This window comes from Heptranchias perlo, chromosome 3 (assembly GCF_035084215.1).
Source record: "Heptranchias perlo isolate sHepPer1 chromosome 3, sHepPer1.hap1, whole genome shotgun sequence".
Lineage (NCBI taxonomy): Eukaryota > Metazoa > Chordata > Chondrichthyes > Hexanchiformes > Hexanchidae > Heptranchias > Heptranchias perlo.
In genome coordinates, this window is record NC_090327.1 from 17,098,550 (window position 1) to 17,119,511 (window position 20,962).

At 40.2% G+C, this 20,962-nt stretch overlaps 1 protein-coding gene across 5 annotated transcripts in view; it reads left to right on the plus strand.

Annotated features, from left to right (window-relative positions):
- Positions 1-18,777, plus strand: part of ppp4r1 (protein phosphatase 4, regulatory subunit 1) — a 92,032-nt gene extending 73,255 nt beyond the window's left edge. For 4 of the 5 annotated variants that reach the window (XM_067978340.1, XM_067978332.1, XM_067978349.1 and 1 more), the window contains 7 exons: positions 1,894-2,079; positions 3,586-3,747; positions 4,933-5,033; positions 9,647-9,767; positions 10,914-11,048; positions 14,242-14,383; positions 15,884-18,777. In XM_067978340.1, the coding sequence (XP_067834441.1) occupies positions 1,894-2,079; positions 3,586-3,747; positions 4,933-5,033; positions 9,647-9,767; positions 10,914-11,048; positions 14,242-14,383; positions 15,884-16,047 (1,011 nt within the window). In that variant the 3' untranslated portion in view covers positions 16,048-18,777. Of the gene's footprint in view, positions 1-1,893; positions 2,080-3,585; positions 3,748-4,932; positions 5,034-9,646; positions 9,768-10,913; positions 11,049-14,241; positions 14,384-15,883 lie in introns of those variants that run through there. The other variant, XR_010960140.1, reaches the window with a different exon arrangement.
- The last annotated feature ends 2,185 nt before the right edge of the window (positions 18,778-20,962 follow it).

Sequence of the window (20,962 nt, forward strand, 5' to 3'; positions counted from 1 at the left end):
TAATTGACTTTATTTTTGAATTGCAAATACAGGATTTAATGCTTGCTCTGGTTTTCTAACACCCTACTTATCATTTTGAGAAAGTTCAGTTTGTTTATAAAGGTAGCTTTCATTAAATATATTGCCATGTTCACCCTACCTACATAAGCTCTCTTATTTAAATAAAACAATTACGTAGAAGAGCTAACTGACCGTATCGAAGACAAAAGGAAACTTGAATGACAATTGAAGAGCCAGACCTCTTAAATTTCTTTAGGGATTTGAAACTTGTCCAGTATTTCTGCAGTGGTGCTTTGCAATACTGTAAACATGAGATGTTTCATAAGTTTTTAAACCGGAAAGTAGTCCAGTAGCAGTGTTTCACATGTTTTGAAAGTAGTCCAGGAACAGTGCTTTACGCATTAAAAACCTGGTAGTCTCTAGGCAATAGTTATGCAAAGAGAGGTGCAGTCTTATCCACTTTTCAAGGTTTTGAGGTAGACAGCTATGGAATGGATACAGTAAATAATGAAGCAGTCTGTGCCCACATGCAGCAAGACCTGGACAACATCCGGGCTTGGGCTGATAAGTGGCAAGTAACATTTGTGCCAGGTAATGACCATCTCCAACAAGAGAATCTGACCACCTCCCCTTGACATTTAACAGCATTACCATTGCCGAATCCCCCACCATCAACCTCCTGGGGGTCACCATTGACCAGCCACACACAAACTGTGGCTACAAGAGCAGGTCAGAGGCTGAGTATTCTACGGCGAGTGACTCACCTCCTGACTCCCCAAAGCCTTTCCACCATTTACAAGGCACAAGTCAGGAGTGTGATGGAATACTCTCCACTTGCCTGGATGAGTGCAGCTCCAACAACACTCAAGAAGCTCGACACCATCCAGGACAAAGCAGCCCGCTTGATTGGCACCCCATCCCCCACCTTAAACATTCACTCCCTTCACCACCGGCGCACCGTGGCTGCAGTGTGTACCATCCACTGCAGCACCTCTACCACCTAGAAGGACAAGGGCAGCAGCCGCATGGGAACACCACCACCTGCACGTTCCCCTCCGGGTCACACACCATCTTGACGTGGAAATATATCGTCGTTCCTTCATCGTTGCTGAGTCAAAATCCTGGAACTCCCTACTTAACAACACTGAAAGAACCTTCACCACACGGATTGCAGGGGTTCAAGAAGGTGGTACACCGCCACCTTTTCAAGGACAATTAGGGATGGGCAATAAATGCTGGCCCTGCCAGCGATGCCCACATGCCTTGAATGAATTTTAAAAAAAAATTCTGCACCCCTTTTGAAATGTAAATTTCATTACAAATAAGAATTCCGTGGTGAAGAAAATAAATGTTCCAACTGATTCTTCAGAAAAAAAAAATGATTTTCTAAAGTTAGCCTTTATTGTGGATCATGAAGGTCCTGGGTTTGGCTTATAGTCTCTGCTGTATTAGTCAATATCCTTGGGTTGGATATTGATCAGGGACTGCTGCCATCATTGGTTACTGTTAATACCTCATGGTGAAAGTGTGCATGTTTACACACAGGTAAAGATAAAATCAAGATTAGTTGTAATGCCACTATCGTCAAATAGCCCACTAAAGCTCACCATCCAGCTTCGCATATGAAGCATAGCTAATTAGGTAAAGTACCAGGGAACTAACAGGCACCTGTGGAACTGTACACCAGCATGAGTAACTAACTTCAGGAAAGGAATGGCAAAGGGAGATTTGGGAGGGTAGGGAGCGGCTGGATGGGGAAATGAGGCATAAATGGTGAGTGTTTGCAAACCTGCCTTGTGCGATAAAACTTAATAACTTTCTTTATTATTGTGTTACAAGATGTGGAAGATTTTTGATCTTTTATTAACTCTTTCTCTTCCTCAATATTTTCAGGATGTTGTCCCACAAGCATTGCTGGATCAATACCTTTCAATGACTGATCCTTCACGTGCCCAGACTGTTGATACAGAGATAGCTAAGCATTGTGCTTACAGTCTCCCTGGTGTGGCATTCACTTTGGGCAGGCAAAACTGGCACTGCCTGAAAAATACATACGACACATTAGCCTCAGATATGCAGGTACTCATGTAATTATGCATTCCTGAAAATAGATGGTTATATGTGCTTCTGTTTTGAGACCGATAAAAACTTGTAATCAAAATTATTTATTTTAAACTCCTCTAATGAGCTCGCCAGTAACTGGACGACCCTAAAGGTCTGTGTTGATAATAGATGATTTGATCTGGACATTTGCAACTTTAGGGTATTTCAATTGGCCTCCGTACTCCTGGGTTAGAGATGTGAACAATATTTTTGCTGAATAGTGCAAATGTGGTTATATGTGCTTCTATATTCATAGCTGTTTTGAGACCGGGTGAGAGTAAGCTTGGGTTTGGCTGTGATGGCCTCCACAGCACAGTACCCCGCTGATACTCACTGGCTGAACCACACGCGAAAAGTGGAGGGCTGTTGGTGTCTTTGGAACCATATCCCAGCAGGCGTCCCTTCTCTTTGTGGAAGGGAGGATTATTTTGGGTGGTCAATACAACTCAGTGCGTTACATTAAGTGAGAGTGTTGTCATATTATTGAAGAAAATTGGAAATGATATCCAGCAATGTTGAGTGTGTGTTTATAAAGTTTTTAAATTTAAACTGAAACATAGGCTTTTTTTTTCATTGAACATGCAAGGATTTGAGCTTGGAACCTATTGTAAAGTTAAGGATAATATTTGATATTGGGCTGGGTGGCACAGTGAGTTAGACACTTGTCGTTTGCTTCAGGGGCCTGAGTTTGAATACAGGTCAGATTGGTGAGATGAAGTCTCCCTTTCTGCCAGCTGTATTTAAAAAATAAATAAATAATTCAGGCAGTTTCAAACTCATTTCTAGTGTATGTAAACCCCCAGCCCAAAGTATTAACACTAAATTGCAATGTAAAGAAATAGTAAGAATGTTGGGAAATTCAAAAATGTGCACCAATGCAGTTTTGAATCTTGGGCTAAGGTATGTTAAGGCAGAGCAAAAGTTAACTTTTGTGTGCAGCTAGGTGTGCTGTACCTGATATGACCTACTTGGTGTGATACCAGGTGAGAAAATTGACATAGTGTGTTTCAGTCTCTCGTGCTGATATCTTTCATAGTGAATGAGATCAAAATTCACCCCTGTTTAATTGTTCCAACTTCAGTATTGAATTAAGTGCATAAAATGTAAGGATTTGCTTTTAAATATCCAAATTGATCACTTTTTTTGAGGGAAACCAAATGCAAAAAGACCTTTTTTTGTTTTTGTACTGTGGATACAATTGATCATCTTTGAGAAAGAGAACCTTGTGTGTAGAGGAGTAGTCTCCTCTGTTTTCATTGTTGATGATATTTGGCATAGAAAATTTCAAGGTTCCCCAGTTTTGGAAGAAAAATGGTAAATTCCACAAAATATCAGAAATGTAAAAAAAATGGAAAATGCACAACAGGCCAATTAGCATCTGAAAGAATTGTGTCGTGAGTTAAATATGCATATGTTGATGTTTAGTACTGTGTTCAGTGTCTGCTTACTTTGCTTCAAATGACCCTGCTTTACTTTTTCCAGTGGAAAGTTCGAAGGACTCTTGCATTCTCCATTCATGAGCTGGCAGTCATTCTTGGAGACCAGCTGACTGCAGCAGATCTGGTTCCCGTTTTTAATGGTTTTTTAAAAGATCTTGATGAAGTACGAATAGGAGTCCTCAAACACTTGTATGATTTCTTAAAGGTAATTTCTGAATTGGAGTGATGTAATCCATTAAAACTCACAGGAGCTACAAAGTGACTGGCTGGTGCAGGGCTTTAGCATCCTGTCCTTTTACTGCTGGGACTTGGATTCAAATACTGCCTATATGGATGGGATAAAAGTCTTCTCTTTATGGCTGATGGGGTCCTTTCTGAAATTAGTTTGTACAGTGTCTTCTCAGTAGGTCCAAGACCACAGTACAAAACAGACCATAATTTGACACTACATTGACAATTTCAGTCGGAGAAGCTGGAAGAAGAGCTCAGTGAATTTAGCGAGTAAGTTACTGAGTCGTGAAGACCAGGAAAGTCGCAGGTTTGATCGCTGGTCTACTGAATTAGTGATCTTGATCTGGGGTGGCAGTAGGGACACAACAATCTGCCTCTGCCTGTGGTTTAAAGAAGGGAAAATCAGCTAGGATTCCTGCTACCCCTGTTTAAATTGCACATATGTAGACAGTGAGGATAGACTAGCGATGCCCACTATGTCAAGCAGCCTGCCAACACTCGGAGAAGGCCCACACATGAATGTTGGCCAGTGTTATCAGAGAGTTCCCAGTGCCTTGGGAGCTGTACCCCAGCAAGCAGCCCATCCCTTCAAAAGATGGGAAGAGAGAACTTGTGGAGAAAATTGGCCAGCAGTGAAAAGGAAGGTATAAAGACAGGTGAAGGATGTGAAAAAATTGAAACTATTGAAGTGGGGGTTATTTTTCTCTCTCAGACCTTGGGTCAAAGGCATGCTGGAGTAGCTTAGAGGGAGCTTTACTCCTCATTTGGTTCGTGTTGTACCTGACCTGAGAGTGCTAGCCACAGACACTGGGTCATCAAGGTGGAAAAGTGTCCCACTCTCCCGCACAGTGATCGCACCAAAGCTCACTAAATATTTAAGTATATATCAGTGAGTACAGAAAGTAGGAAAAGCCAGCTTAGAAGTTATAATCAACTAGGACACAGATGTGGTTGTGAACATTGATATCTGACACTTTAAATTCTGCTCTAAAAATTAATTTTGAAAGATTGTTTTATTATGGCAATATAGTCTGTAGTAGTCAATTTTGTACCAGTTACCTTGCTTTTGGAAAAAAAAGTCTCTATACCCACAGTGCAATTTAGATCATCCTTTTTAAAGAATGTTTGCCTTCAGATCATGTATTTTTTTGTTCCACAGTTGCTTCAAACAGAAAATAGAAGGGAGTACCTCTCTCAGCTCCAAGAATTTATGGTAACAGACAACAGCAGGAATTGGCGCTTCAGAGCTGAGCTTTCTGAGTATGTGCTTGAACCAGCAAATATTTGAACGTTCAGTAGCTTTGTTCAAGACCCATATTGTCCTTTTTAGTTGGCTTGAGTGGACTGATTTTAAAAATATCAAAAGGTTTCCCATATAGATCATTAATTCATCCCTCAGGTTATTCTAGGATTTGGCTCTGAACAAACTTACAGCAGCCAAATTTTTCTGTACTATTCAGTTAAAATAGCAACTTAATTGCTTGCTGCTTAAAGAAACTTGAAGGAAGGATTGACTCTTTTGATCATATAAGTGGTGCTAATCCAGTTCTGCTCAGTACTTGGCTGTTTCTTGTTAGGCTCCAGACCCTGTCTTTTTTTAAGCTTGTCTTCTGCACAGACCATACTCTAACTGAAGCTGAACGGGTGAGGACCCCCCTCCCCTTTCAGGCCTCTGCCCATGTCACTTTGTGTTGGTCACTAGATGGTGTGCAGGAGCAGCCCAGTGGAAGTGTGCATCATCTCTCCCTTCGCGATATTTAAATTATTCCAAACATTTGAGATTTTGTAATTGGAAACTGATCCAAAATTCTCTGGTCAGCCGTGATCTGAATGATGTGAACTGTTGCAGAGTTTGTGCTGACAGCAACCTCTGGGTGATGAAGGACCTGCCTGAATTATGGACTGAGAGTTCTCCAAGTTAAATCAAGTATAAGCTTTACATAAGACTGTTTACACAAGCCTGATCTGCACAGATCATTATAGTTTTTAACTTTGCCTGTAAGTGAGTAACACTTGTATAGGATGATTTGGTGTGTACATTAGCTGCAAACTTACAGCTGTGTTTTAATCATAAAAACTATAGCTCAGAGAATTCGGCCAATCGTGCTGGTGCTAGTTTTTCAACAGGGTCGATCTATTTTAATCCATTTCCCTGCCCTTTACCGTAACCTTTTATGTTTATCTTTTTCACATACTTATTCAGTTCCCTTTTAAGTGAATTCTAGTCTTTCTCAATAGCCTCTTGTGTTAAAGCATTCATTGTTCTAATAACCCTCTGCGTGAAATAAATTCTAATAAGATTCTCATTTCCCCATCATTCTTCTGAGTTTATGCCCCCTTGTTGCCAATTTGCCAACCAGTGGGAACCAGTCTCACTTTATCCTCTCCTAACCGTCCATAATTTTGAAAACCTTTTAGATTGCCCCTTAACCTTCTGAGCCTTCCTTCGTAATTATAACTTTTCAAATCTATACAATTCTACTGAACATTCACTGTACCTTTTCCATGGCTTCAGTATTGTTATTGTGATATTCCCAGAGCTGTAAGTAATACTCCCAACTGTGGTCTCTGCACCACTAAATCTCTCTCTCACCATCCTCGCTGTTTAAGGTATCCAGCTTTTCACATTTATCTGCATTCAACTGTACCTGCCCACCCTGCTGATCTGGTCTAGTTTACTGGGGCCCCTAACTCATAGAATCCATAACTATATATTCTTTCTATGCCTATGTTCAAGTCCAGAAGGATACATTGGGTAACTATGGACCAGTCATTCTAACATCAGTTGTTGCTGAACTCTTCCGAGTCCGTAATATAAGATAAAACTGAAAAATACATGGGTTGATCAAGGACATCCAGTTGCTTAAATTGTTCAACAGACTTGCTTTAATCATTTTTGAAGAAGTGACTAGATTGTTAAAGGGATTGCAGTAGATGTCGTGTATAAGGATTTTTAGATGGTAATAGGCTGTCTCGAGGTTTGTTAGAAAAATTCAGGAATATGTTATAAGAGGAAATGTAGCAGTATGGATGGAAAGTTGGTTGACGGACAACTTTCAAGTGAGAACATAAAATGTGGGGATCTGGCAAACAGCATGGAGGGTTGTAAAAGACTTCAAGACCTTGTAGAACGGTTAGCAGAATGGACTAGCAGTTGGAAGATACACATTTTAACTTTGATAAATGTGAGGTAATACATTTTTGAGAGGAAAAGCAAGAAATGGGAGTACACGCCTAATGAACAGGTGTGGATGAACAGAGACTGAAGGGTTCAAACACATAATTCACTAAGTGTGCATGCAGGTGGATAAAGCCTTAAGAGGCAAGCAGCATTTTGGGATTTACAAATAGGGGCATGAGGTACAAGAGTAAAGTAATACATTTGAACAAAACATTACTACAACCACATTTAGAGTACTTTATGCACCTTTGGCCATCCCATTATACGAGGAGAGAGTTTAGGAGAAATTTCTTTATACAGAGGACCGTTGGAGCATTGAATGCTTTGCCACAGGGAATGGTTGGTGCAGAAGTAACTGCACCTTTTTAAGGGAAAATTGGATAAATATTTGGAACAGAGGAAAATGCAAGGGTAGGGAGAGCAGAGCAATAGCTTTAATTATGGTTTGCTTTAGCAAAGAGCCAGCACAGACAAGGTGGGCTGAATGACCTCTTGTGCTGTAAACATCTATGGTTCTATGTACTAGCGTAGGTTTTGGTATTCATACTGACCTCCCTAATTAGCCTACATAGTATAGGTGGGCAGAGGGGAAATCATTGTAAAGCAGTTCTACCTCTTGACTTCAGTATTGAATTTAAATTAAAGATCATTTAAGAGATTGAAAACCAATCTTTTGAAAGAATTGTGCTGACAGTAGATCAGGACTAGATTTGGAGGAAATAAGCCTGGGAACTCTTCTAAGTTTTAAATGTTATGCTGCAAGTAAACTGTACCTCAAGGTAATATAGCAACTATTACTATGACACTTCATATCTTGGTGATTTTAGTTAAATAATCCTATTCAACAGTAAATTGTAGCTGTAGCGTTGCATAGCCAGAGAAAGTCAATAAATATAGTTATCTACCCTGCCTTTTCACTCTGGCTTTTTTTATTAGGTTAACTAAAGCCAACAATACACATGATGTTGACTAAAGATTTTGGGCCTTGTTTCCTATTAAATAAAAACGATTTTTCTACTTCAAATTAACTATCTATTGTCTCAGTGCTTTTATTAGGGAAATAGGGACAAGGATGATACTCAAAAAAATAAATAAATAAATAAATAAAAAAATTCAAGCTGCTCTAGCCTTTGAGTGGCATATTGGTACTCCCTTAGTGAGTTTCTCATTTTGTTTGTCAGTCAAAGGTGATGGCTGGTTGTTCCTGCTAAAGATAGGTAAATCTGTTATGGGTGAGGCACCACCTTAGCTGTTGCTGCATCTCCTTGTGGTTACAGAACATATTGCCTATTTGCACAACCTGTTGGTCAAGGTGTGGATCATAGTAGAGGGGAAAATATTTTTAAATGGACCTCATTGAAGAATGAATGTGGCCTAAAACAATAAGTGATTGTATTCTCATCTTTTTTTCTTTCTCTCCCCTTGCTGTCTTTCTCCTGTTCGTTCTCTATCACTCATGCTGTAACTTGCGTGTCATAGGAACAGGAGTAGGCCATTCAGCCCCTCAAGCCTGTTCCGCCATTCAATTAGATCATGGCTGATCTGTATCTCAACTCCATCTACCTGCCTTGGTTCTGTAACATTTACTTAATATCCTTGACCAACAAAGATCTATCCATTTCTGTTAAATTTTCAATTGATCTAGCCTGAAAAACCATTTGGAGGGAGAGTGTTCTAGATTTCCACTACCTTTTGTGTGAAGAAGTGCTTCCTGACATCACTCCTGAATAGCCTAGCTCAAATCTTAAGGTTATGCCCCCTTGTTCTGGACTCCCCCCGCCAGAGGAAATAGTTTCTCTCAATCTACCCTATCAATTCCTTTTAAGCATCTTAAACGCCTCAATTAGATCACCTCTTAATCTTCTATACTCAAGAGATACAAGCCTAGTCTATACAATCTGTCCTCATGATTTAACCCTTTTAGCCCTGATATCATTCTGGCAAATATGCACTGCACCCCCCTCCAAGGCCAGCATATCCTTCCTGCGATGCGGTGCCCAGAGCTGAACGCAGTACTCTAAATGGGGTCTAACCAGAGCTTTATACAATTGTAACAGAACTTCCACCCCTTTCTATTCTAGTCCCTTCAGATAAAGGCCAACATTCCATTAGCCTTTTTAGTTATTTTTTGTCCCTGTCCACTAGCTTTTAGTGATTTCTATACTTGGACCCCGAAATCTCTGCTCCTCCACAGTTCCTAGCTTCTCATCATTTAGAAAATACTCTGATCTATCTTTCTTGAGTCCAAAGTGGATGACCTGACACTTCCCCACATTGAACTCCATCTGCCACTGTTTTGTCCATTCACTTAATCTACCAATGTCCCTTTGCAACTTTCTGCTCCCATTTACACTATTTAGTGTGCCACCTGACTTGGTGTCATCAGCAAACTTTGATATACGCCTCTCCAATCCTTCATCTAAGTCATTTATAAATAGTGAAAAGCTGAAGCCCCAGTACAGATCTTGGGGACACCACTAGTCACATCCTGCCAATTTTGAATACATACCCATTATCCCTACTGTCGAGAGATTTGTTCTTTTATTGCTGACATTCATTTTCCTCTACCCCTCACCCTCCCCCCCCCCCCAAACAAAAAGATTACTGTAAAATAGGTTAGCATGCAGTGGGATAAGTGTTTTGCATGACAAGTGTAGATTTTGACACTCTTTATAATTTTGTTTTATTTTAGGCAACTGATTTTGCTGCTAGAACTGTACAACCCCAAAGATGTGTATGACTACCTACGACCCATATCACTCAGCCTCTGTGCCGATAAGGTTTCTTCGGTCCGATGGATTGCCTACAGACTGGTAAGCTTAACACATGCTGATTTAAAAATAATTCTTGAGGGTCTTCTTGGTAATGCAGTGTGTAAATGCGCTCCTGAGTGTGCACACAAATCAGGAAGGTACCAGATTCGATCCCTGACCTCTGCTGAGGTTAGTGATTCACGTTGGAGAGGGCACATGTATGAGCATCAGATGCAGTCTGAATCGGGCCCAGCTATGATGGTTCCCACAGTCCAAATGGAGCACTCACTGTTTAGGCTCGCACATGAAGAGTGGCCACTTGAGTAATGCCTGTAGAGCAGCCAGCACCAGTGGAACCACATTCTAGTATGAGGAAAAGAACGAACTGGCTATACAGTGTCTTTTGGTGACCTCGGGATGTCTGAGTGCTTCACTTACAATGAATCACTTTTGAAGCACTTGTGACGTAGGCAAACACCACTGCAATTTCGCAAAGCGGGATTCCACAAACAGTAAAGAGGAATGGCCAGATAATTTTGGTTTTATTAGTATCAGTTGAGGTAAAAATGTTAATTAGGATACCAGAAGATTTCTCTGGTCCTCTTTGAATAGTGCTGTGGGATCTTTATGTCCACCAGATCAGGCAGTCAGTGTCTGTTTAACATGTCATCTGAAAGATCGCTTCTCTGATGATGCTCAGTATTGCTCTGAACTGTCAGCCTAGATTATGTGCTCAGGTCCTGGACCAGAGCTTGAACCCATAACTGTCTGACACTGAAGTAAGTGCTGCCAATTGAGACTAACTCGGAAGGCGAAAAAATGAAGGGGAGGCAGAGAGCAATAAGTTAGTAATTTGCCCTGTTGTGAAACAGTTACATTTGTTGCACAGTTACAACGTTTTAGAGTGCCAAGGCTGTCTGTATCTCAAATGTACTAATCGTACATAATGCTAGTTTAAGCAGTATATGACCCAGTGTCAATGTTCGATGCCTAATAGAAGCAAAGCCTCTCGTCTTGAGAAATTTAAACCATATCTCTGCAGTAAATATGTGTCACTCTCAGGATGAGGGTCGGCCCTCCTCCTCATCCTGTCGCCTTGGCTCCCTGCCCCGGTCCCCCGCCCCCTCGTCTAGTGTGTTTGCACACCCATGGCTGTAGAAAATGTTTGATTTATGAAATAATTGACTATAGATGTGTTCTTTGCAGGTTGGTGAGATGATTAGAAAATTCTATGCAGCTTCAACTCCTGCATTAGCAGTGGACTTTATTAATGAGCTTGTTGAAAAGTTTTGCCATTGTGCGAAATGGTCAGGTCGTCAAGCTTTTGTCTTTATTTGCCAGGTAAGACACTCCGGAAGAACCTACATAGTATTACCATAAACTGAAGCCCACGCTAATTGCCTGCTATTTCTCTTGTCTGTATTTGTGTGGTGTATATGTAATGTGCAGTGTATTGATGAGCTCAATTGTTTGTAATTGCTATATAAACATACAATTGTGATTTTGTCCTTTGTATTCATAAGAACATAAGAAATAGGTGCAGGAGTAAGCCACAAGGCCCCTTGAGCCTGCTCCACCATTCAGTATGATCATGGCTGATCTTGGACCTCAACTCCACTTTCCCGCCCGATCCCCATATCCCTTGATTCCTTTGCGTCCAAAAATCTATCGATCTCAGCCTTGAATATACTCAACAACTCAGCTATCTGGGATAGAGAATTCCAAAGATTCACAACCCTCTGAAGAAATTCCTCCTCATCTCAGTCTTAAATGCCTGACCCCTTATCCTGAGACTCTGTCCTCTAGTTCTAGACTCTCCAGCCAGGGGAAACAACCTCTCAGCGTCTACCCTGTCAAGCCCCCTCATAATCTTGTGTTTCAGTGAGATGACCTCTCATTCTTCTAAACTCCAGAGAGTATAGGCCCATTCTACTCAACCTCTCTTCATGGGACAACCCTCTCATCGCAGGAATCAATCTAGTGAACCTTTGTTGCACTGCCTCCAAGGCAAGTATATCCTTCCTTTTGATAAGGAGACCAAAACTGGGCACAGTACTCTAGGTGTGGTCTCAATAAGGCCCTGTACAATTGTAGTAAGACTTCCTAACTCTTGTACTCCAACCCCCTTGCAATATAGGCCAACATGCCATTTGCCTTCCTAATTGCTTGCTGTACCTGCATGCTAACTTTGTGTTTCTTATACAAGGACACCCAAATCTCTCTGAACACCAACATTTAATAGTTTCTCACCACTTTAAAAAATATTCTGTTTTTCTATTCTTCCGACCAAAGTGAATAACCTCACATTTCCCCACATGATACTCCATCTACCACTTTCTTGCCCACTCACTTAACCTGTCTATATCCCTTTGCAGATTCTGTGTCCTCCTCACAGCTTACTTTCCCACCTAGCTTTGTATCGTCAGCAAACTTGGATACATTACACTCGGTCCCTTCATCTAAGTCATTAATATAGATTGTAAATAGCTGAGGCCCAAGCACTGATCCTTGCAGCACCCCACTAGTTATAGCCTCCCAACTGGAGAATGACCCGTTTATCCCGACATTCTGTTTTCTGTCCGTTAGCCAATCCTCTATCCATGCCCCATATTAGCCCCAACTCCATGAGCCCTATCTTGTGCAACATCCTTTTATGTGGCACCTTATCGAATGCCTTTTGGAAATCCAAATATACTACATCCTCGAAAATCTCTAATAAATTTATCAAACCCAATTTTCCCTTTCATAAAGCCATGTTGACTGCCTAATCATATTATGATTTTCTAAGTGTCCTGTTACCACTTCCTTAATAATGGATTCCAGCATTTTCCCAACAACTGATGTCAGGCTAACTGGCCTGTAGTTCCCTGTTTTCTCTCTCCCTCCTTTCTTGAGTAGTGGGGTTACATTTGCTACCTTCCAATCCGTTGGGACCATTCTAGAATCTAGGGAATTTTGGACGATCATAACCAATGCATCCACTATCTGTGCAGTCACCTCTTTTAGAACCCTAGGATGTAGGCCATCAGGCTCAGGGGATTTGTCGGCTTTTAGTCCCATTAGTTTCTCTAGTACTTTTCTTTTACTGATATTAATTACTTTAAGTTCCTCACTCTCTAGCCCCATGGTTCCCCATTATTTCTGGTATGCTTTTTGTGGCTTCTATTGTGAAGACAGATACAAAATATTTGTTTAATGTCTCTGCCATTTCATCATTCACCATTATAATTTCTCCTGTTTCAGCCTGTAAGGAACCAATGTTTACTTTTGCTACTCTCTTCCTTTTTACATACTTATAGAAACTCTTAGTCTGTTTTTATATTCCTTGTTAGTTTACTCTTCTATTTTCTCCCTTTTTATCAATTTTTTGGTTATCCTTTGCTGGTTTTTAAAACTGTCCCAATCTTCAGGCTTACTACTCTTCTTCGCAACATTATAAGCCTCTTCTTTTAATCTAATACTATCCTTAACTTCTTCAGTTAGCCACAGATGGATCACTTTTCTTGTGGAGGTTTTATTTCTCAATATTTGTTGAGAATTTTGAAATGTTTTTTAAATGTTTGCCACTGCTAATCTACTGTCATTTCTTTTAATCTAATTTCCCAATCTACCTTAGCCAGCTTTTCCCCTCATACCTATGTAATTGGCTTTATTTAAGTTTAAGACTAGTTTCAGACATAAGTCACTCTCAAACTTAATGTGAAATTCATCATATTATGATCACTGTTCACCCCAGAGGATCCTTTGCTATGAGATTACTAATTAACCTTGTCTCATTACACAATACAAGATCTAAAATAGCCTGTTCCCTGGTTGGTTGCACAACATATTGTTCTAGGAAACTGTCTTGAATGCATTCCACGAACTTGTCCTCCAGACTACCTTTGCCAATTTGATTTGCCCAGTCTATATAAAGATTAAAGTCCTCCATGATTGTTGCACTACCTTTGTTGCAATAGCCACTGTTAGGGGGCCTATAAACTGCTCCCACCAGTGTTTTCTGCCCCTTGTTATTTCTTATCTCCACCCATACTGATTCTACTTCCTGATCTTCCAAGCCAAGATCCTTTCTCATTACTGTCCTTATGTCATTCATAGACTCTTGCAGCACAGAAGGAGACCATTCAGCTCATCGTGCCTGTGCCGGCTCTTTGAAAGAGCTATCCAATTAATATTGGGAGCTAATATAAAGTTAGTCACAATCATGAGCAGAATAAGTGTCACTATAAAGATTGTAAAAAATCCTCCTGTTGCTGAAACCTGAGAGTACCATTTCCCAGGTGTGAGGATACAGAGAGTTTTCAGTAACTTAGCCATTCAACCAGTGTGGGTAGGTCTTGTTAGCTGATATTTTGTCATTCTAAAGTACGAGGTGGGTAAGTGCCTCCAAGTCCTGTTGTAAAATTACAATTCAGTGCTATTTCCTATAGGACTGGAAAGTTTTCAGCTGTTAATTTCAGTTTTGCTTTGTGCACACAAACATTGCATATTAAAGGATCCATTTTTCTACATATAATTATCTTTTTAAATGCAGGCTGTAATTGAAGATGATTATATCCCTATAGAGCAGTTTGCTGAGCACTTGATGCCACACTTACTACGGTTGGCATCTGATCCTGTTCCAAACGTCAGGGTGTTACTAGCAAAAACTTTGAGACAAAACTTATTGGAAAAAGGTGAGTGTCTTTTACTGTCTGTTTCTATGCCACTAGCATCAGTATTCTCACTAGTTGCATTTATCTTTTAATGGTAAATTTGATTTGTAATACTTATTGAGTTGTATTAAAAAAAACTTAAGGTTTACCTTAACATCTTATTCTTGATGGATTATTGTATGTTTTTGCATTTTGTTAACCATGAATGAGTGTAATCAAATCCTACCGTGATCAGCCTCAAATGTTTTCTATTTTGTCAAATGTTGTCCCCTCCTCTTGCCTCCACTCCCAAAAAATTGTTTCGATAAACATATCCGCCTCAATAGACATTCTGAGCTTTGATGAAACGACAGTGTTAATCAAAAGGAAAGCAGGACAGATTGCCAATTCTTCATATTGGTGCCTGTTTCATCCACAATTAAAAGGGACAACTACAAATAGAACAATGTTATTTGATAAATCAGAAACAAGCACGGTAGTAGAAATTTATTGACGGAAAAAAGAAATTCCCAATTTCCTCCATTTCCCTTCCCAAAGAAGCTAATTCTTGGGGCAGTTCATTGGCACCAGCAGCCCGCTAGTGTGTCAGCCAAGTGGATGTACTTCATACGTGAGTCTTAACCATAAGTTTTCAAACTGAGTTACTGGAGTTAACGGTTTCCACAAGAGAATTCCAATTGGCCGTGAGGTCATCAGATGTCTGTCCTTGTTAACTAACCAGCACCTTATTTCTGTGGTCATACACTAATAAAAAGCCGAATATACCACACCTTTTGCCAACTTGCCTAACCCAGCACAGACCACAGATGGAACTTGGTCTATATAGCTTAGTTACCCTTCGTGTATTTACCCATTGAGACATTGGGGGAGTTTTCCTAGACATGTTTCACTGATGTAAACCTGTTGAGACTCAACACATTCAGTAGTCAGTTACAGCAAGTACATTGTGTATGCAGGTATGCCTATTGGCTGTCAAACCTTTCCTTAAATAACACCTTACTGTGCCACCCAGTGTTCAGAGAGAAAGAGAGCGAGCTGTTTCAGGCAGGACACCTGGTAAATCAATAGGAGTGAAGTTTATACAGCTTCATTTAAAAAAAAAACTTCAAAATGCATTACCTGTAACTGAATTACAACAGCTATTTACTTCACTTTGAAAAAATACCTCCTACCACCTATTGTTACCTGGTGAACAATGGGCCATTTAGATGAGAAGTTTGTACATTGGTGTCACAGCAGTGAATCTATAAAAATCCACTTGTTTCAAGTCTCTGTAAACTTAGATTCATACTTTTGACAATTTTGTAAACATTTGGTGTTCTCCTAAATTTTAAGAGGAGACACTATTATTGTGTTGGTCCAGAGTGTTGGTATTCATGGTGCATGTTTTTCATTAGTGCTAGAGTGTCAGTTTGTGGCCTTTGGCTGAAAAATGGTAGTTTGGGAATGGGGAGAAAAAAATGAGGGAACAGTGAAGGTTATCCCACGAAACCAGCAGTTTATCTCCTCATTTTCTTGCAGAATACTTTGTGAACTCAGGCAGCTCTCACCAGGAAGCCATAGAGCAAATCGCTGTGGCACTGCAGGCTGATCAAGACCGGGATGTCCGATACTTTGCCAGCATATATCCCAGCAGCACAAAGCTTGGTGACGATGCCATGAGCACTGCTTCTTCCACTTATTAAAATGGGCTGACGTTCTTCGCACCATTGGACTGATCAAACTTTGAGTCACTGATGAGTGCTTTAAATATGTATATCAGCTGGAATGTACTGGTGAATGCTCCGGAATACGGCGAGGTATCTGTTCTGTAGACTGAACAATGGGGTTTCGCGAATGTGGTGACCTGCCTAGTGGCCCTTGATTACACTGAGATTCAGTTAGACCATTTCTAATCGTGTGGCCGTGACTCTCTTGTTTTTCGTATTTTGACCACTGAAAAATTCTCAGAGGATCTTACCACCGAAGCCTTAAACTCCTGTATTCTTAAACTAACAAACTTGAACACCTGGAGCCGCCTTAATGGAGGAGGGATTATCCATTTTGAACCTAATCATTCCTTCCAGAAAAAGTTATAAGAATGTTACTGACAATTCTTGTCTATAAGCAACAAAATTAACTTCATTTGCAAAGAATAAGAACTAGTAAAGTTAACATGTATTTATCTTAATGCTGTACAAGAAGTTTCAGAAAAGTTCTTTTTCAACTGTGCTAGTTATGTAAAGGGGTTTTACCTCAATGGATTAGTTATACCTCGTTTATTTGAACAAGGACAGTGGAGTTTCTCTGGGTCCTTGAAGCTACCCCATTCATACTACAGCAAATTTCAGTCTAGTGGGTATGAAAAATTGGCTGTCACTGTCCCACTTTGACTCCCATCTATACCCAACTCATTCATCCCCTCCAGTGGGTTTTGTTCTACCTACCTTGGCTGTTGCACGGGAATTAACAGAAGAAATATGGAAGAAAAGGAACAAAAAGAAATACAGGCATACATACAAAATGCTTGTGCTTCTCAGTAAGTACTTTGTGCAGCTATGAGGAAGCTGTAGAGAGGCGATAATCTGCTGTGCAAGGGGCAGTGGTAGCTATTTTTATGGGTGCGTGCACCATGCCAAATTGATCTAGATTTCATACCTCAGGCTGAGATGGATCCGATTAAATTCAGGTGTATGGAATTTTGCGCTGTTTGGTGTGCAAATCAGGGGTCAGATCTCTCTGAATTTACATACAAATCTGATTCCTCTTGTAAATCAAACATGGCACCATTTATTTCTCATTCACTTTACATATAAACAGGATTATCCACCACCTTGCTTAGGGATAGAGGTAAAGAGAGAGACAGAAGAAAAGCTGGATAATCACCTTGGGACAACTGTCCTTCAAAGATCTTTGTTGTGTGAGGCCATTTTGATCACCTGACTGTTCACCACTCTACCATTTATAAGGCCATGTCCTTCTGAGTTCACACTACCACCATCTTGTTCAAGCTGATGGTCTATGTGCCTTAGTGGCAGCCTACCGAGGTCTGTCTCAGTTGACTTCATTCCTTTACCTCCGGTCAATATCAGCTCAGGTTTAAAGCCTGCAATGGATATCATGGTTGGCTTCCAGTAACTGGCATACATGGCACCTGTCTTCCATCATTACATGTCTCTTCAAAGTTTCAGGCCTGTTTTAAATTTAACATAACAAAACCATCATATTCGTTAAACGGTTATCCTGACTTCAAGACGTAAATGGGATGATAGATTCTCGTCAGTCCAGGAAATTAGACTATTGGTTAAATGAGTTTGGCAAATTATGCAGCGGATTTTGTCGTCTTGTACTACTCCTTGATGAAGTCAGAGCTGAATTCTACTTGTACAGTGGCCACCTCATGAACTATCATGTGGAGGGTTCTCTAGTGTTTAACTGATGAATTGACATGTTTCTCTCTTTCCCCACCCCACCCTGCCCCCAGCATTACTGTTATGACCTGAAAGTGTAATGTGGTAAGTGATGTGGCATTGCTGTGCTCCAGATCAGTCTACAGTTGTACGTCTTCAGAGTCCCACCTCCAGTACTGGCACTAGTGTTGTATTTCTGTTGTGGAGGTTGAATATATAAAGACAAATGATGGATTACCTGTGGTCTCCCTTATTCTTTGAAAGAAGTTCAACCTCCACATATGCCTCTCCTACCTGGCCTAACCAGTTTTATTTCTTTAACCTCGTGTTGATTAGGCTGCTTATTTTCTGTTTATGTTTTATGGGTCTTGCCACATTTTAGTCTTTGAAGTCTTATTGCTGCCTCGGACAAACAGATCTCATTCTGGGTAATATTTTTCTATGTATGGCAGAGTAGGGAGTGTTTACCTGATTAGCTCCACACCATTAACAATCTTATTTAGGCTAGTTAACTGCCCCACTTTCCACCACCAAGGTAAAGTGAGAGCTGATCCCTTCCATATGTGGACATTGGATTTTTTTGAGAAAATGAGGTGTTGCCCATGGCAGGTAATTTAATATTACATGCTGCAAAGTGTGAGAAACGGTCAGATTTCTGTGTGAGTTTAAATGTGTGCAGTGGGAAATCTCGTAAGGGCTCAGGCTCAGCACTAACACTACAAAGTAGTCAAATGATTTTAAAGTACAGCATATTTCTGTATTCGTTATGCAGAATTTTGCTGTGTACTTGTCTGTTTCATGCTGGTCATGTCCTGCGGAGTATGTTTGAATTGGATTAGCACACAAGCTTTAAGTCTGAAAATTCAGGTATTTTAACTTTTTATCATGATCGGCTGAATGCTGCACCTTTTTTATATGTACATATCTGTGAGCACTCTGAGTGCCCATTGTTGATCATGTCATAAAAAGCAGTTGTGATACAAGTTGTTCTGTACTTGTCCAAATAAAAACACATATGCAACTATATTTCTTCTTGTACAGAGCTTACTGCTATTCAAGTTTAATTTCAAGTATGTTATTTTGATTCTTCTCCAGACACTGGAGATGAATCGCAAACAAGCCAACTGGGATTTAGTACCTTATCTGGCAACTCTACTAAACTGATAAAATTCAGTGCGTGTTGATCAGTGGCCACTATCGAGGCTCGAGCTCCTGATTGTTAAGCTAGTGCTGAGTTTGAACAATAGTTTTATTCCAGCATGGCTGCGTGTAGCCCATTTTTTTACATTGACATCAACAACCAATAGCTTGTGTTTTGATTGCGATTTCTGCAGGGTCACCCTTCAGATTATATCGGCGATCAATGAACTCCTCAAAGTTTAAAATTAAAAACTAAGCGGTGCATCCACTTAAGTACCATAAATCTGTTTCTGGTATGAAGGTAATCTTTCAACCATAGAAGTTTACAGCACATAGTGGCCATTGATCCTATTGTCTGTGCTGGCTCTTTGCTGGAGCAATTGAAAATTAATCCCATTTTTGCTGCTCTACACTGCCCCCCCCCACTCCCCCCAATTGATGTATCTCTCTCTCTCCTTCAATAATTTATCCTACCCAATGTAATAATGGCAACTTTTGTTAGTTTGGAGCAGAATATAATTTTGTTTTAAAGATTTTACATAAGTCGTCTTCATTTCTTCGTAGTTCATAGATTATGAAAGCCAGAAGAGCCTATGGGGAAAGTTTAAACAACTGATTGCTTATGATGTATGTTACCTAGGAACAGGAGTAAGCCATTCAGCCCCTCAAGCCTAACCTAAACCTAACAAAAAATCTATCAATCTTAGTTTTCAAAATTTCAATTAACCCAGAATTTGCAATGTTTATCGAATGCCTTTACCATTTTAAACACCTTAATTAGATCACTCCTCAATCTTCTAAACTCCGGGAAATACATATCAAATTATGCAGCTTCTCATAATTTAACCCTTTTAATCCTAGTACATTCTGGTGAATCTGCGCTATACCCCCTCCAAGGCCAATCTATCCTTCCTGACGTGATGACCAAAACTGAACATGGTACTGCAGATGGAATCTGACCAAACCTCTACAAGTGAAGCATAACTTCCCCCACCCCCACCACCTTTGTATTCCAGCCCCCTTGAGATAAATCTAACATTTCATTATCCATTATTTCAGATTACATTTTGTACCTGTGCACTAGCTTTGTGATTTCTGTACATGGAACTGTGGAGGAAAGAGAGATCTTGTTTTCCTAGTCTCTTGCCATTAAGAAAATATTCCGATTTGTCTTTCTTAGATCCAGAGTCGATTACCTCCAACTTCTCAACATTGAACTCCATCGGCCATTGGTTTGCCCCCCTCTTAATCTTTCTATGTCCAATTGTAACTTCCTGCTCCCATCTACACAACTTACTGTGCCTCCTAACTGTTACCTCAAACTTGAATAAGGCACTCTATTCCTTCATCCAAATCATTAATATATATTGTGAAAAACTGAGGCTCCAGTACAGATAGATACCTGGGGTAAACCACATTTTGCATCTGGCCAAACAGAGAACGTACCCTTTATCCCTTCTCTCTGTCTCCTACCTCCCAATCACCAACCCATGTTACAAGTTCACCCCCAATTCCATGCACTCTTTTGCTCAAATTTGTGTGGAACCTTACCAAATGCCTTCTGAAAATCCACATCTGCAACATCTGTAGACACTCATCCACCAGTGACCTCTTCAAAAATTTCAACTAGCTTAGATACACTTTCACCTGTATCCTAATGCAGACCGGCCCCCTCTACTGTCCATTGAATCAGTAACTGATGTGTCTTTTAAATTCTTTGACCAAGTGTTTACTGCACTAGGTGGCAGTGTTTCATAAGTTAGCCACAGTAAGCAAGAAGTTAATTATTTAATTTGCCTTGTGGCTTTTTGAGCTTATGCTCTCTTTAAATTCTAGAATCATATCTAAACCTTTGATAATGACTATAGATCCATATTCCTTATGCTGTCTTCCTGCAGTATCCTTAACATCTTTAGCCTCTGAATCTATTCCAGTGGTTCTGTGTCTTTTAAGTACAGAGAAAGTACACAATAGTCTTGTCAGTCTGTACCCACTTAAGGTGCATTTCTACTTGTAACACTGCATCCTTTCTGGGCGCGCAACCCTCCATACACTGCTCCCACTTTTATAC